This window comes from Silurus meridionalis, chromosome 29 (assembly GCF_014805685.1).
Source record: "Silurus meridionalis isolate SWU-2019-XX chromosome 29, ASM1480568v1, whole genome shotgun sequence".
NCBI lineage: Eukaryota > Metazoa > Chordata > Actinopteri > Siluriformes > Siluridae > Silurus > Silurus meridionalis.
The window spans coordinates 3,535,902-3,553,119 of NC_060912.1; the positions used below are offsets into that span (position 1 = coordinate 3,535,902).

The 17,218-nt window shown below is 38.2% G+C and overlaps 1 protein-coding gene across 1 annotated transcript; it reads right to left on the bottom strand.

Annotated features, from left to right (window-relative positions):
* Positions 1-1,048: 1,048 nt before the first annotated feature.
* On the bottom strand, positions 1,049-12,837 carry LOC124382029 (cell division control protein 42 homolog). Its single transcript, XM_046844107.1, has 6 exons — positions 12,718-12,837; positions 9,886-9,990; positions 5,600-5,672; positions 3,059-3,168; positions 2,687-2,884; positions 1,049-1,931 (listed from the first exon to the last, which is right to left on the bottom strand). The coding sequence occupies exons 2-6, from the start codon at positions 9,988-9,990 to the stop codon at positions 1,842-1,844; spliced, it is 576 nt and encodes a 191-aa protein (XP_046700063.1). The 5' UTR covers positions 12,718-12,837; the 3' UTR covers positions 1,049-1,841.
* Positions 12,838-17,218: the final 4,381 nt, after the last annotated feature.

A 17,218-nucleotide genomic window follows, 5' to 3' on the forward strand; every position in this document is an offset into this window, starting at 1 on the left:
ATCAGCTACAAATCAGAGGCTTTGGAAAGTAGATTCGATCTCAACACTTCGGCCCTGTTCAACTTCGAAATAATCTCCCTAATGAAAAAGTGTACAATAGATGAAATGGTCTTTTCCAGATTTGGAATGATGGAACTGTAATAAATGGACATTCGGTGTCACCCGGATGTGGATGGTCCCCTATATAGTCTGGTTCCTCTCAAGGTTTTTCCCTTAAACTATCTCAGGGAGGTTTTTTCTCGCCAGTCACCACTGACTCGTTCATTAGTAACAAACTTACAATTCTAAGCAACAAACTTATAGACACTAAACGGCATCATCTCTATAAAGTTGCTGTGAGATGCAGACCATTTTTAAATACACAAAAATATATTGAAAATTGAAAGTACCAAGTGGTCGCTCAGTGGATAAAATGTCAAACTTCAGCTCGGAAGGTCATGGGTTCATACCCATGTTATTATATCCTCCACTCTTCTGGGAAGATGTTTAGAGATGATGTGTGTTAACCCACTGGTTATGCAAAGTCAGGTACTGTGTAGGTAAACTGAGGAAGCCTGGGGTGTAGTCAGCGTTCCAATTCACCTCAAAAGTGTTCAATAGGGTTATGGAGCTCTACAGGAGGTGATCTTCCACTCCAACCCATATAAAGCATATGTTCATGGAGCTGGCTTTGTGCACAGGGGTATGGTCATCCTGGAACAGGTTTTGGACCTCCAAGCTCAAGTGAAGGGATTCCACCACATCCAGAGACATCCTATAGAACTGAGCACCTCTGACTTTGTCCTTTTGTTCAACTCATGTGCTGTGGTTTGTTTGTGTGATGCAAAATAAGCCTAGATTTTACAAACAAGTGTGTAAACTGATGAACCATTTCGGAGCCCAAAGAAGTGGACATCCAAATAAATTCCCTGAGAAATATAATCCTGTATTTTCTGTATTTGATTCAAAACACAATGTGTCCATGCATAAAATATGACAAAGGTCTGTTAACATTGTTTTTTTTTGTTGTTGCTTTACATTACAGTTACACAAAAATCCTGCTCCGATATCAGTTCCACATCCTGTGAATTTTTATTATGTCATTATTATTGCTTTAATTACCATGGCTACCGGTTTAGACACCAGCTAATATAATAGATTATAACGCAATTAATATTTCTTAAAATAAAATAAAAAAAGGACCGACTGTGGTGATAAAGTGGCACCTAAAAAAAAATTGCACTAAAATCTCCTAGCTGTTAAACTCCCACTCACCAGAAATAATAAAAAATATATAATCATACAATACTTGTTATTATTAATACGCCACAATCATTAAAAAAAAAAAAAAAAAAAAAAAAGGAATGGAATGGAATGGAAAAAAAAAAAATAAAAGTTCCGGTTTAAGTCCTGCAGAGGGCAGAGGTGGTAAGAAACACTTGGAGCTCCGGTTTGCCACAATGAAAAAGGAATGAAAAGAAGGAAAACTGATCACTTTAGCATGTTGTTCTTTCTTTTTAGATTGCTCAAACTAAACAAAAGAAGGCAAAGGAAGGAGGGATGTATGGGGGGTAAAGGTAATGGCAGGGTTGTTAAGCAAGAAAGAAAGAAAGGAAAAAAAAAGCATGCCAGTCATCTATTTTCCTTGTTTTGAAGGCATTGTGGTTTGTTTCTTTTTTTGTTTTTTTGGTAGGTCTTCTTCAGAAAGACTGGTCATTAGTCAAGAAGAGAGAGAGAGAGAGAGAGAGAGAGAGAATGAATGTCAGCATATTACCACACAAACCACTCAATTTTGTAAAACTAAAGGCACTGTCTGAAGGCCTCCCATTTTCCTCCCTGTCAACTTGTTCCCACATTTTCATTTATAAGAGAATGCAGCGTTTCTTGGGTTTGGTCTCAGGAGGCTCCAGCGCAGCCAAGATGGCTTCATCAAAGACATTCTTCAGTCCTCTCTGTATGGAGCAACAGAAAGAGATGAAGAAAGTATGTGAACACTATATACAATGAAACTCTTATCTTATACATACATTTTTTTCATGGAAAACTCAGGTAGGAAAAAATCTTTCCTGCAATCAAGTCAAACAGTATTTAAACAGTAATTAGATAAAAGACCTTCACTTGAATACTTAGTGAGAATACCATAAGATTCTTAAGTATTTTCTGAGTAAAAGCTTTTTCTGGTGCCTTTGAGAGCATCATGTCATCATATCTATAGGGTTCTTTACTGTGTAGTAGGAAAGCATGAGTAGCCTCGAGTGTCTATATATACTTAAGTGCCTTCTGACTTCTATCGCACGGCTTAAATAAATCCAGACGTTCTTTTCCTGTTCTGTCTCAAGGGAGATGCAGCTCTACCTCTGCCATGGTAATCTATAATCTATGTGACTCCCAGGACACGTCTCGGTCTCTGTAGTGTTGTTTTTAAAGAATCGCTAAATTGCTTTGCTTGACTGCACTGGTTACTTTATTCTGATCTAAAGATACACATTTTCCTGCTGATTAACTCTGAGCCTTATACAATTAGGTGGTGAATAAATATATCTGTCTAAAATGGTTTTAAAATGTGCACATTATATGAATGTGTACGGGACATGTGCATATCACCTAAAATAAAACTATAGTTATGCGGTTTGCTGATTATAGTGTAAAAATATAAATACAACTGGAGAAAGAGTTTGTTTTTTCTGTATGTTCTGTATATATTCACCTGTGTGAGGGCAGAGCACTCCACATATTTCACTGCTCTGAGGTCTCTGGCCAGTTTGTCTCCGCTCTCGGGCGACAGTGGGCGCTGTTTGTTCTTGGCGAGTTTCTCCACCGTGTTACTGTCATCTCTCAAGTCGACCTGCGTACCAACCAGCAGGAATGGGGTTCGGGGACAGTGATGGGAGATCTCTGGTACCCACTGTAAGAGAAATGACAAGAGCAAATGATGTCTCGAAGTAACGCAACGGAAAATCACACACGATGCCATTCATACATTTTTATGAGATAAGTAATCATTCTATCTATCTAACTATATTAAAAAAACAATTGTGATTTTACAATAAATAAAAATATGCATTGATTGCACACTAACCTTTTCTCTGACGTTCTCAAAAGAGGAGGGCGAGACAACAGAGAAGCACACGAGAAAAACGTCTGTCTGAGGGTAGCTCAGGGGCCGTAGTCTGTCATAGTCCTCTTGGCCTAAATGGAGAAAATGTTAATGAGAATGCAACAATTAGGGGGTGAAGAAGGTCTATGGGATTGGATCTGACTACATTCACCTCTGTTGTTTGTTAATCCAAAGTGACTAAACAGTATGGAAACTCCTACGTCTTTTATGTTTTTTGAAACACTTGCATGTTCCTTTTGTTTCTATGCAACAAACTCTGGAAGAAAGTTCTGTGAAGAGATGATGTTAGCAGACTGCCTCGCCCCCACAGTCAAACATGGACGGCGTGTAATGGTTTGGGGTTGTTTTGGAGCAGGGAAAACTGGAGACGTATTCTGGGTGAAAGGAACCAATTTGGCAACCATTCCATACTTCAACACTATGCAGTTCTCTCTGGACTGCAGCTCATTGGAACTGACTTTACCAATGACCTGAAGCACTATTTAGAGTCACCTGGAGTATTCTCTATAATATAACGGCCTGCCCAGTCACTGCACCTAAATCCTATTGATTTGCTCTGGGATGAACTGGATCACAAGAAAGAAATCTCCAGTGAGATTAGTGAAGAACATCTTTGGCAAGTTTTCCAAGAGGCACGGCAAAGAAATTCAGCTGAAAGTTTGGAGAAACAACGGTCCGGATGCTGAGAGTGTGTAAAGCTGCTAATATGCTCAGGGAGGATTTTTCCAGTGAAAATAAAGGGGAAATCTGTGGATTTACATTTTGTCAAATCAAAACTTCATACTGTTACAGTACCTGGTCTGTTGCATAGAAACAAAAGGAACATGCATGTGGGTCTCAAAAACCATAAAAGACATGGTCAAAATTCCCATGCTGATTGACTAAAAGGTTGAGTAGAACCTTGTTAAAACACTGTACAATCCTATCTGCTTAGTAACCATAAGAAGTACAGTAATGCTCTTATTTAGAAAAGCAGCTTTGATAGAACAACCATTCCCTCAAGTTTCTTTCCCCCATAACACTATGTAGAAAAAGAGGATTAGACTTAACCTGAAAATAGATCAGCGCTAAGAAGTTTTCCAATTTATATCAAACTGTGTACTACATTTGATTGCTTTTTGTTTATTAAGAATCTGACTGTAATTTGCGTGATGAAAAGTTCAGTCGTTCCTCGATTTATCGTGGTTCGAACCTCGTCCCACTTTAATGCGATTTTCAGAACTATTTTGTTTCGCAACAGGTTCTGATTTCAGTTCGTCATAAGACGAGTAGCGTATTTATTGGTTGTAGCATCCTCCGACGTCAGGAAAAAAAAGAGGGCGGAGTTGAAGACATACATCACCAGATTTAGCTAATGAAAATAAAGAATGCAGTGACGGGTATCTTTAACTCCACCCCTTTTTAAAGTCATAGGACACAAAAAAACAGGCAGAGAAACTATGCATAGACTACGCTTCAGTACTGTACTACTGTACTCACTATAAATGCAAACATTTACACAAAATTCATCTTGCTTTATTCTTGCAAATGTTTTCTGTGTGTGTTTAAAGAGTGGGGGAGGGGGAAGCATTTTTAGAGTGGGGTCCATTTATAAAAATAAATTTTCCACGGTCGGTTTTGGGACGTAACTACCGTGATAGACGAGGGACGACTGCACCTGCTGAATTTTAACATCTGATTACTGAACCTTACACTACATAAACAAAGACTTATGGCCACCTGACAATAAGATTGGCATGAGCTTTATGAACAATCCTATTCCACTTTTAGTCCCCGTTTACTGTTATAATAACCTTCATTCTTCTGGGAAGATGTTCCACTAGATTCTGGAGTGTGCTTATGGACATTTGTGCTCACTCAGACTTTGAGTGAAGTCAGGGGTTCAGTGGGGTTATAGAGCTCTATAGCAGCCAAATCAAGATCTTTATAGAGCTGGCTTTGTGCACAAGAACATACTGGAACAGGTTTGGGTCTCCTAGTTCATCCTATAGAATTGGACGTCGCCAACTTTATAGTAACATTTTGGGCAGGAACCACATATGGCTGGAAAAGGGGTCAGGTCAGGTGTCCCAATACCTTTGTCCACATAGTGTCTATTTACTGTCCACTTTATTAAGAAGTACAAGAATAAAGAGGAAATGTGACCCTGGCGAGTTTCAGTTACGTTCCTTCATCATTCTGACACTTGCTGCGAACTTCAACTGAAACCTCTGACCTCTTTCAATATCATTTGATGCTTTAGGCTGTTGCCTGACTGAACAATTGCATGAAGGATCAGGGGTAGACATTTATTAAAGAACCTAAGGACCTAAATTAGGCCATGCTTGCATATTTGGCCTATAAGTTTCTTATATAACAAAATTTGTGCAACTAAAATAAAGCACTAACGGTATTTGGGGATTAAAGATGGAAGGAAGTTTTGTCTGAAAATATAACGAGGTCTTCATGTGCCCCATTTCGGTGTAACTAGTAATCAAGCGTGGAGAAATCGCAGCTATTTACCTGCTGTGTCAAAAAGGCCAAGTGTGTATGGCTCTCCTCCAATCATCACAGTGACTGCATAGTTATCAAATACCTGTAATAAGAATAAAAACACAACACACACACACACACACACACACACACACAATCATGTTAACATACATAAAAAGAACACAAACCTCTTTTCACTCCATTAATTATAAAAATCCAAACATTTATTGTACATGGGACACAAATTTGACAGAATCTGATAAAATGTTTAGTATTATTTTAATATTCTACCGTTTTCTCACTCATCATCTAATACCCAATTCTTGACCCAACCAAGTCATCACCTTCATCACATTCCTGGACCTCAAATTTGCAATTAGACAACAGAATTTTCGTTTTCCATTATAATATACGGCTCAAAGCTTTTGGGTTCCTCTTCAGTCTTTATTTGTTAAATCTTGAGTTGTTTATGGTTCCATGAAAAACAGAACTTTATTTCATTGTGTTTAGAACGTGTTCTACGTGTCAGAAAAGATGTACATGTGATTGTCAATAAGTTGGATCCAAGACGGGTTTTCCAGAAGAAGGTGATCAATACAATCGAAAGGGAAAATGCCTGTTCTGCCGCGATGTTGAACAAAAACCCTCGCAACACACAGGTCACACGTGAAGTTTTGTATCTTTCACTTCCCCCAGTGATCTCCCAACGGTTATAATACTTTAATTTATTACTGAACTACATACTTCATGTTGGAAACTTTCAGAATTTGTTTAGATTTTCTACAAAGTTTAAGAGACAAGTTGGGTTCTGTTTTCATTTACGGTCTCTTCCAAAAGTACTGGAGCAGCAAAGGCGGTTATTTTATTGTTATGCACTGAAGACATTTGAGTTCGAGATCAAAAAATTAACACCAAAGTTTCACATCAAGATCTTAGAACATGGCCCATTAGGTGCACCTACAATTTAGCTGAACAAAAGTATTGGAACAGAACTGCACTTTTGTTGCATTTGGTGATGCATCACCAAGTGGTTGCATTCTTTCTTTCTTTTTTTTGTGATACTTTCCGTTAGTTCTTCATCCTTTTTTCTGTGTCCTCCCTTCTCATCTTCAGGAGGAGAAATGTTTGGGTTAAGATCTAATGACTGACCTGGCCAGTGTAAAACCTTCCACTTATTCCAAATCCTTTTACGATCCACTCCCTGACTGGAACAATGAGTTTATTGACTAATGACACATTACTGGGTGAACCTGAATTCCGAGCTGGTTTTAAAACTGCAGCTTCACTTTGAGCTTTTATTTAATCATAATATGGCCACTGCACAGTCTGAAAAGTATGCGAAATAAAAATCATCCCTTTCTCTTAGTACCTTCCCTCGAATAAATAACTTTCTTTTGGCTTCTCCCGTTAGGGGTCGCCACAGTGGATCATCCGCATGTTTGATTTGGCACATGTTTTTACGCTGGATGCCCTTCCTAACGCAACCCTCCCCATTTATCCAGGCTAACCACTAGACCACCAGGGAACCCCTTCCCTCGAATAAATAATAATGCTTTATGTAAAAGACTTTATTTGAGGTGGGTTGGACATGTGCAGAGGAGGGACATGGGGTAGATCAGTAGGAGAATGCTGAGGATGGAGCTACCAGGAAGGAGGAAAAGAGAAAGACCAAGGAGGAGGTTTATGGATGTGGTGAAGGAAGACATGCAGGTAGATCCCTGATGGAAGAATCCCAAAGAGGAAGAAGATATTTAAGAGACTTTATGCTTTATTAAGCACCACTGCCTGTTTAAAATACAAAATAGATGCAAAAACACACCACACATTTCTATTTTCCTCTTCATTTTTGTGGACTGTAACATCAGTGTTATAACAAGTGAATCCACCTGCATGTTGATGGGACTAAAGTCTTTCGTTTGGACAGTTGATTGCTGGAACTATTCGTGAAAACCATTCATACCATTATACAGAACGAAATGGGCCTCTTGAGGTGAATCACTGACATCTTTTTCATTCATTTTGGATGTAACTGTTTTAATTTAGTTTGATTATTTAGTTTGAATGTATGTCTTATTTACCTCAATATTTATTAACAATATTATTACATTTTTTTAATAAAATTTAAATTTTATTAAATTAATATTATAAAAAATCTAGCACAGTTTCATGATTCACTACTTTTTTTATTGTAATAAAGTTCAGTACTGTTTATGTTTATTTTTTGTTTTCATTAAAGAAAATATCGGTTTAAACGGTTATCAGCAATTATGGTGCAACCTAGGTATTGATATATATATATATATATATATATATATATTTATAATCCACTATCAGTCGGCCTCTAATGATTAATGTGCCGGTGGGCCTCTAGTTACTGACGTATGGGCGGGGCTCTAGTTACTGACGTATGGGCGGGGCTCTAGTTACTGACGTATGGGCGGGGCTCTAGTTACTGACGTATGGGCCGGGCTCTAGTTACTGACGTATGGGCCGGGCTCTAGTTACTGACGTATGGGTCGGGCTCTAGTTACTGACGTATGGGCGGGGCTCTAGTTACTGACGTATGGGCGGGGCTCTAGTTACTGACGTATGGGCGGGGCTCTAGTTACTGACGTATGGGCGGGCTCTAGTTACTGACGTATGGGTCGGGCTCACTTACTGACGATGGGCCGGGCTCTAGTTACTGACGTATGGGCCGGGCTCTACTTACTGACGTATGGGCCGGGCTCTACTTACTGACGTATGGGTCGGGCTCTACTTACTGACGATGGGCGGGCTCTAGTTACTGACGTATGGGCCGGGCTCTAGTTACTGACGTATGGGTCGGGCTCTACTTACTGACGTATGGGTCGGGCTCTACTTACTGACGTATGGGCCGGGCTCTAGTTACTGACGTATGGGCCGGGCTCTACTTACTGACGATGGGCGGGCTCTACTTACTGGACGTATGGGCGGGCTCTACTTACTGACGTATGGGCTCTAGTTACTGACGTATGGGCCGGGCTCTACTTACTGACGTATGGGCCGGGCTCTACTTACTGACGTATGGGTCGGGCTCTACTTACTGACGTATGGGTCGGGCTCTACTTACTGACGATGGGTCGGGCTCTACTTACTGACGATGGGCGGGCTCTAGTTACTGACGATGGGCGGGCTCTAGTTACTGACGATGGGCGGGCTCTAGTTACTGGACGTATGGGCCGGGCTCTACTTACTGACGTATGGGCGGGCTCTACTTACTGACGTATGGGTCGGGCTCTACTTATTAACTGGATTTAAGTCATGAACTCTAGTCCAAATGCGGCTTATTCTTAATATCTGTAATTATAAGAGATTAATGTCATTGTAACACAAATGCAAATATTACACAACCATCATTGTACCAAACTTCTCATACAAACTAATATGTACACTTTCCTGAAAACCCACACAAGCCTGAACCTGCATTTAAATGTAGATATTTATCACTAAACCCATATTTATGCAGTAAAACCGTGGAATATTTTGGAAGCTCTTGACGCTTGTTATGAGCACTTTAGAACAAAATGTTGGGACTTTTTTATAGCTTGTTAGAGTCGTATAATCAGCTAGTGGTCCATTTAAAAAGTGTGTAAGATACATTATTCATATAAACTGTTTTCTACAATGGCTTATGGCTGAAATTGAACACTTTTGCATTCCAGTGTCCACTTGATAACCTCAACAATGATGAATGGACCTTCTGTGTCACCCAGATAAGGATTGGATCCATTTTCAGTCTGGTTCCTCTCAAGGTTCTCGCTCAGGAAGTTACAGGGAGTTTGGCACAAATGGCACAAGCTTTCTTGGTCTTAGAGTGTAGAGAAATGAAGGAGGATTTCACTTCCAGCTGTTTGGCCAGAGTTTCTAAAAGTTCTCCGTATGCAGAAAGCTTCTACACCTTTAGAGGACGATTAGGACGCCTGGGATTACAGGGAACACAGTGGAAACTCTTATCCATACAGTCTGATCTGGCGCAAAATAGGTGTTGTACATGTACACAAACAACAAAATGTGCTGTGACAAGACAAAAGAAATGCAAGTTTGGTCACACCAGGTACATGTAGAAACTCATCTGTCTGTAAAAACAGCTGGTTCCTACTGTTAATCACACCACTGGAGACACTGCTCAAGTCAACTGCTCTAGAAGGTCCCACTCACACTACTCACTTCAGCTTTTTTTCCTTTAAGGTCGACTTCCTCTCTTTGACTACTCTGTTCCTTTTCACACCTCAATGCCTTGTATGTCTCGCAGTGCAGCGTTCCATCTGAGAAAGCGAACCGTTTCATGCACTTACCGTAGGCACGTATTCTGAAGGGAACTTGTTGGTTGTGTAGGAGATCAATAAGCAGGTCTTTCCCACTGCACCGTCTCCCACCACCACACATTTTATGGTCTGCATCTGAGCGAAAAAAGAAATGAATGAAATGAGAATGATTTCAGAATGAATCGACTACTTTGACAAAACTATGCAGTATGCAGTCGGAATGCATGTGAATGCACATGGACAATAAGAACGAGTTAAAGCGATGAAAAGTGTTATTGTATTTACATGTCCTGTGACCAGTAAGGACCAGTTGTGACACATTCTGGCAAAACCTGCAATGCAACAGGGCCTGCTGTCGACCACACCACTGCCTCGAACTGCCGTGTTTAAAATATAAATTGTGTCATGTTGAAGCAAAGTAAATATTAGGAAGTTTTAGAAATTAGAAGTGTTTCTATCAATTAACACAAAGGAAAGTGAATGAACAGAAGGAAAATCCAAGTCAAATCGATATACTTCAAGGTACAATTGAATACAGTTTTTTGAAGGAACCTGGCAAATAGGTTGTTCCAAACATCTTGGGAAAAATAACCACAAAACTTCTGTGAATGTAGGCTGCCTCAAATCCTTCCTTCTCTTCATGTAATGATAAGATTAGGATGAGATATCTGTTCCAGTACTCCATCCATTCTGAAGAGACTTCTTAATGGCATTAGCTGCATGTTTGGGGTTGTTGTCCTGCTGCAGAATAAATTCAGGGCCAATCAGAGGCCTCGCTGATGGTATTGCTCATATGATGGATAGCACCGAGGCCACATGACCAATTTTCCAACTCTTTTTGCAGAAATGCAGCCCCAATTTTGGTGGAAACCTCCACCATGCTTCCCGCACTCGTTATTGTACCGTCCTCCAGCCTTCTGACGAACAATTTGCCTTCTGCTTCAGCCAAATATCTCATCGTTGACTCTTTTGACCATTTTTCTGCACCCCACTTCCTATGTTTTTGTGCATAGTTAAGTGATGACCACTTCTGGGAAGACGTTTCCAGACATTGCATTGGTGTACCTGGGTCCCACTGGTTTCCGGCAGTTATTTGCTGATGGCACTGCTAGAAATCATGTCAATGTCAAAGCAAAGTAAGCCTGATGTGCTCTTCAATCGCTGCATTAAGTTACCTTGGTTGACCTACGGTCTTCAACATCACCCATTTCTCTGTGCTTTTTCGAAATAGCTTAAACAGCACATCTTGAGACCTTGATGATACAGTAGAGCTACCTTGTGTATTGTTGCTATGCTCAGCCATGAGCACACCCTCACCTCAGTAGCAGAGTTCGGCTGTTCCTCACCCAGTTTCAAGCCTCCAACACAGCAGTTTTGGTTAATGACCAGGTTTCAACCGACATATGAAATGGTATCACTGGTTCATCAGACACTTGCCTCTGATCCATGACATTGTCCAAGTGGACAAATTGTGGGAAAGTGAGAACTGAAAATGATGTGATGCATCCAATTAAAAATAAGTGGACATCAAATGCAAGTTGGCATTTGTATCACGGCGCATAGTTTTTAAACATATTTGCATCGGCAAAAAAGATTGATTGATGATATATTTATTAGTGGATGCGCTGTACTTTTAGGATTTAGAAACTGACCAATAATTTGTGACCACTATTCTATACCTCGATTGATTTCTCTTCTGCTAAACTGTTTCTCGAGAGCGTTCTCTCAGAGACCGAGGCGTGTCCTGAGAGTCATATAGAATACAGATTACCATGGCAGAGGTAGAGCTGCGTCTTCTGTGCGACAAATCGGGAACATTTTTTCATTTTTATTGAATCTTTTTTTGCACTGCAAAAGCCTGTTTGTGAAAGGGACATGTGTTTAAAGTCAGAAGGCACTTAAGTAAATTAATGATTTGTTGTCTGTCTGAATCAAAGAAATAAAAGGGAACCATCTGCACAAATTTTGAATGGCAGAACATATTTTTTCCCATTGCATTAAATCAAATAGATATAAATTGGTACTTAATAACACAATGAGAGGACAAGGTAATGAAAAACACCAGATCCATGAAAACCACAGCTCTTTCCCGTACTGTGTTTGCGCGTGCGCGCGCGGCTGATCAGAAACCCAGTTTTTCCTGCACTTCCGCATAACTAGCCGGGCTTCCTTCTAGTCAACAGGAAAGATCTCAACTCATTGACCTGCAAATCATCAGAAATGAAATAGTCTACACATTCAGATCTCAGGATTGCTGAGAAATACCGAATTTTTCCTCCATGTTCCTCCTGACAATCTAAATTCTGACTGTCTCCTGCATTCGACCTGAACTCTTGACCCAGTTAGAAGTTTCCTTCACCCCCAGCTTCCTCCCAAACTCCACACAAACACGGGATTAGATATAAAATAAAGCTCTTGTTCAATTTCTTCGAAATAAATTCAATCAAAAACATAAAACTATGTTTGAGATTTGGTCTTGTTAGCAGACTGCTAGCTAGTAGACAGGAAGTAAAGCAGGCCAACACAGAACTTCTCGCCTGCTAAGCAGAAAATCCTCACGAACGGTCTTATTAAACCTAAAACGTCATTTTTTTCCACTCAAAAACGTCCGGGTTCAATCCAAAAAGTCGAAATAATGTAATATATTTCGAAGAAAGAGACTTTTGACAGGATGAGGAAACTTCAACCAGAAGCGAGTTAGCAAAGCGAAACTAGCCGAGACAACCGAGTAAATAAAAACAATTACTGAATCACATTCTTAGGTCAAACTAAATCTAATATAATATAATAAACCTGTTTTTTTCGTTATAAACTATATATATTGTGTCTGAGGAAATGAAACGATTATAAATCTCAGCTCACCTTTGATTCTCGGCTGCTGTCGAAGGAGATCACATCCGGGTACTCCGACTACACGGCTGTGCTGAATAGGCGTGTCCAGGCCCAGCCCTTCTCCTGCTTTACACTGTAATGCACCACTAAACAGTGTTTTATACACATTTTATTTAGATTTTTATTTAATTAAATACCTTTATGCATTCATTTCACATAGACTCTTAATGACTGGGTCCTTTAGGCTGTTTAATTCAATACCTTTCTCTTTCAGTGGGTCACATCCAGGCCTTCACTTGTGTTTTTTTTTGGAATAAACCCACCTCTTAATACCATCATTAGGACACCATGACAATAAAAAATACATCAATATTGTAGAGAAATGCAGTATAACAGAGCAACAGGTATCTCATAACGAGAATGAATGCGATTACTAAATCAAGAAACCCAATAAACTCGTTTAAAAAGTCTCCTTTCACTGAAGCCACAGCTGCACGGCCCTCATACACAGGGCTCGAATTGAAGGGGGTGTCCAGGACCCCCCATAATGCATTACGGACCCCCCTAAATCTATTTTTTACTTGTCATGGTCCCGTAATGCACTTATTTTAGTATTAAATATAGGAATTAAACAAAACTGGACCCCCTATAAGACTTGACTCAATTCAAACACTGCTCATACATCATTATCATCTCTAACAGAAGCATCAATATTAACCTCATGAACTCAATTTATTTATTTATCAATTTTTTTTTTACATTTTTTATTGTTTTCAACATTGTACATGTATATGCCATTGCGTGGTCAACAAAAGACAAAAAAAATGACAGCTTTGCACAATCTTGGCATCGTCTGTGTCATCCTCATTAGGTAGTCCCTTGGAATGGTTGGTCTAAAAGCACATAAAAAAAAGCAAGAAATGTCACAAATTAGCTCTTGACAAGGAACACCTGTGAACTGAAAACCATCCCAGGAGACTTCCTCATGAATCTGATGAGGGAATGTTTACTCCATGATATGTGTTCATTCATAGTTTGGATGTCTTCGGTATTAATGTAAAATGTTGTAATAATAATAATAAAAAATAATAAAATATAATAAAAACATTAAAAGAGCGGTTGTGTCCAAACTTTTGACAGGTACTATATTCGTATTACATCAACCCATCATATTTCTACTCTTTATTTGTGATTAGCTCTTATTATACTCTTTTGTCTGGTTTGTTTCTCATTAATTTTGCTTACAAACATGTTTTGTTATGTATCTTGGGTGCTAGATGACCAAAAACCATGAAGTGAGGCTGTGGCTGTGTCTGAAATCACTCTCTCATTTGATCATTCACTCCCTATACAGTGCAAGGAATTTAAGTTCACTATATAGAAACAAGGGAATAAAAATGATCGAGTGATTTTGGACGATGAGTTAATGTCCTGCATCAGAGTGGAGAGACTGAGGTCTTGAATCATTTTGTTATAAACACTACACCAACCCCGTTTTAACAACTGTGTTGTATTACATAACCTGTATTTGAACGCATTATGAATACATTATGTACAAAACATTTTCGCAAAGGTTCTGGACAGTGTCGTTGATCTCGTTGAGCCAAATGCCATAAAATGTATTCTGTTTTTGTCAACTTGTTTTTTTCTAAACTTCTTTTGCTTTTTTATAAGAAATCGTGTTACATCAAACGCACACTTGAAATCAGAGTGAGTGAATGTAGAGAATATTCACTCAGTTGTTCACTCATAATTCGGACGCCACCACAAAATCTCTGACACCGGATATAGTGCACTATGTAGGTGCATTTACATCCAGGGTTATGATGTGAAAGAGAAAAGCACTTTATTTAACAGCAATGGAAACACACCAAAACAGTTATTCGACAGTCTTTCTATACCTTGCTTCTACAGGCCTTGCAACGCCCATCTTTTTGTTTGCCAACCTTCACCTCATCCGCCATCATTATCTTTAAACAGCTAAATAATGGTGAAAGAACCCATCCATCTGTATGATTTGTTTGAATTAGCACATGTCATGTTCTAGGCTTTGCCCCGTCCTTGACCATCCAACACTGAAAACTCCAGAATAGAGACCAAAGTACATTGTGCTCACTTATGCTTCCAATATGTTGTTTAATAACATTAAACTAGTTTATTATTTATTTTGAATACACTGATTTGTCTAAGTACCACAAAAAAACACCTGATAATATAAAATATAAAAATGTAAAAAGTACCATAATATGGTCACACCTTTTGTTTTCAAAGCCTCCTCCAAACTGCAAATAAACCTAAAACCTGTATTGCTAAACGTGTGCCAGTGAGCAGTATTGCTAATTTGTGAATTAGACCACCCTTAAGAAGTGAATTTAGACAAACCCATTGGTGTCCCTTATGTCATGGTCCTTCACATATGTTTTTAAGTTTTGGTATGAATGAATACTTTACATTATACATTACTTGAATTCATGCACTATGACAGTATTATTACCATTAGTATTCATCTTTTCTCTTTTGAATGTGGTTTGTGGATTTTTGACACTTAAATGTCAACATTAAAGTATATTTAGCACATATATAAAAATTTTTTTGTTTTTGGTTGCCAAATATTTGTAGGACTAATGAATTTAGATTCATCAGGGAAAAAGATTGCAAAATTATACTTCAGAAGAAAACTAAGTAAATATTTCATGGTATTTAGCGTGAAACAACCTGGGATTAAAATTTACTTAGGGAAAGAGGTGTATAATAAAATAATGCACTTTAATAAAAAACCAAAAAACCAAGTCAGCTGGCATGTTCTTATATCTGTGCAATATTTCTTCATTACACCTTTTTGGCGAAACCCAAATGACAATCTCACTATCCTTTGTTATTAGCTTCTTCCTATCTGAGCTTTGGGTCTATCCAGCTCCTTCAGAATTACATTTTGCATCTTAGTGCTTTCGTGTTTTCGTACTAAGAATTGGTAGGTTCCATCCTGTAGACAGAGCCAATGTTGTGCAAATTCTTTAATAATGTATTTGGTGAGCGTTGTCGCTCTGCTAGAGCAGATTTCGCTCATACGTTTTGGACATGCCCCAGACTGTTTAATTGGACAACTATATTTAAAACCCTGTCTGAGGCATATATTAAGGATATTAAGCTTAGTTTTGAAATAGCATTTTTTGGAGTACCTGAGCAAGGTACAGTCATGTGCAGGAAATGTCAAGACTCTTGTGCTTTGGCATGTCTTCTGGCTTGGAGAAGAATACTACTTGATTGGAAATCAAGTAAACCACCTTGAGTTTCACTCTGGCTTAAAGATTTTATGCTATTTTTTGGAATTGGAGTAAATTAAATACTCTCTTAGAGGATCCACCAAACGTTTCTATTCTAAAAGGCATAGCACTTTCCCCAAACTGAATTTAATAGTGTAGTTGGAAGGTATGTGCACATTGTAACAGGTAATGCAGTCAGGTGCAATAGGCTAACAATGTTTTTCTGTATTCCCTCATTGTTTCTAATGTCATAACTTTGAGATTTTGTGTGTTCATTTATTTATTTATTTATTTTTATTACTCTTTATTTATTTATTTTTTTGCATTTTTTTAGTGTGTGGGTTTTTTAAAAAACTTGTAAAATATGAAACCCACCGTCAATTATCTGTGTATGTAATGCTTTACTCTGTTCTTTCTTCAATAATAATAATAATAGTAAAAAATAAAATAATAATAATAATAAATAAATAAATAAATAAATTTTTATATATATATATATATATATATATATATATATATATATATATATATATATATATATATATATATTTATTTATTTATTTATTTTTACTATTATTATTATTATTATTATTATTATTATTATTATTATTATTGTTAATATTATTATTATTATTATTTTCATGATTAAAAAAAACCTGGGGCCTTCCAATAAATAGTGTATTATGATCACAAGCCACTTTAAAGACACAAATGAATTCTATTTAAATAATTATAAGATGATTGATGGTTGTATCTGTGTAGCTTCATGGCATATAATCCCAGAAAATCCATTTGAATCTATAGTAGCATGACAAAATGTTAAAGAGATGGTAAGGCACATAACGTTCGACCACTCAAGAAGAATGATGTTTATAACTGTGGCATCAGGTCTTACATAAACATCCGCTACTAATGGAGATCGGTAATTGAATTAAATTAAATTAATTCACATAGATCACTTCTGCGGTGTGGTGCAAGTCATTAATAAAGGCTGTTATTAATTGACTTCCTGTCAGGACTCTTTTTAAATAGAAAGATAAGCAGAAAGACACAAGGTGCAGATCTGGAGGAATCATGACGAGGAATGAGTGTTTTACTGGGATGTTTGTATGCTGTCGTTCTCCCACCCTTACATCTTTACTCAAGTTTGTTCATGGTGGTGTGGTGGGCCGTCTTTTATCCCAGTGATCCCTCCAGTCTGTGCTACCTTCCGGCTCCCCCTTTTAATAATGCAGTCATAGCTAGTCTTGCCAGAGTCCATTGCACCC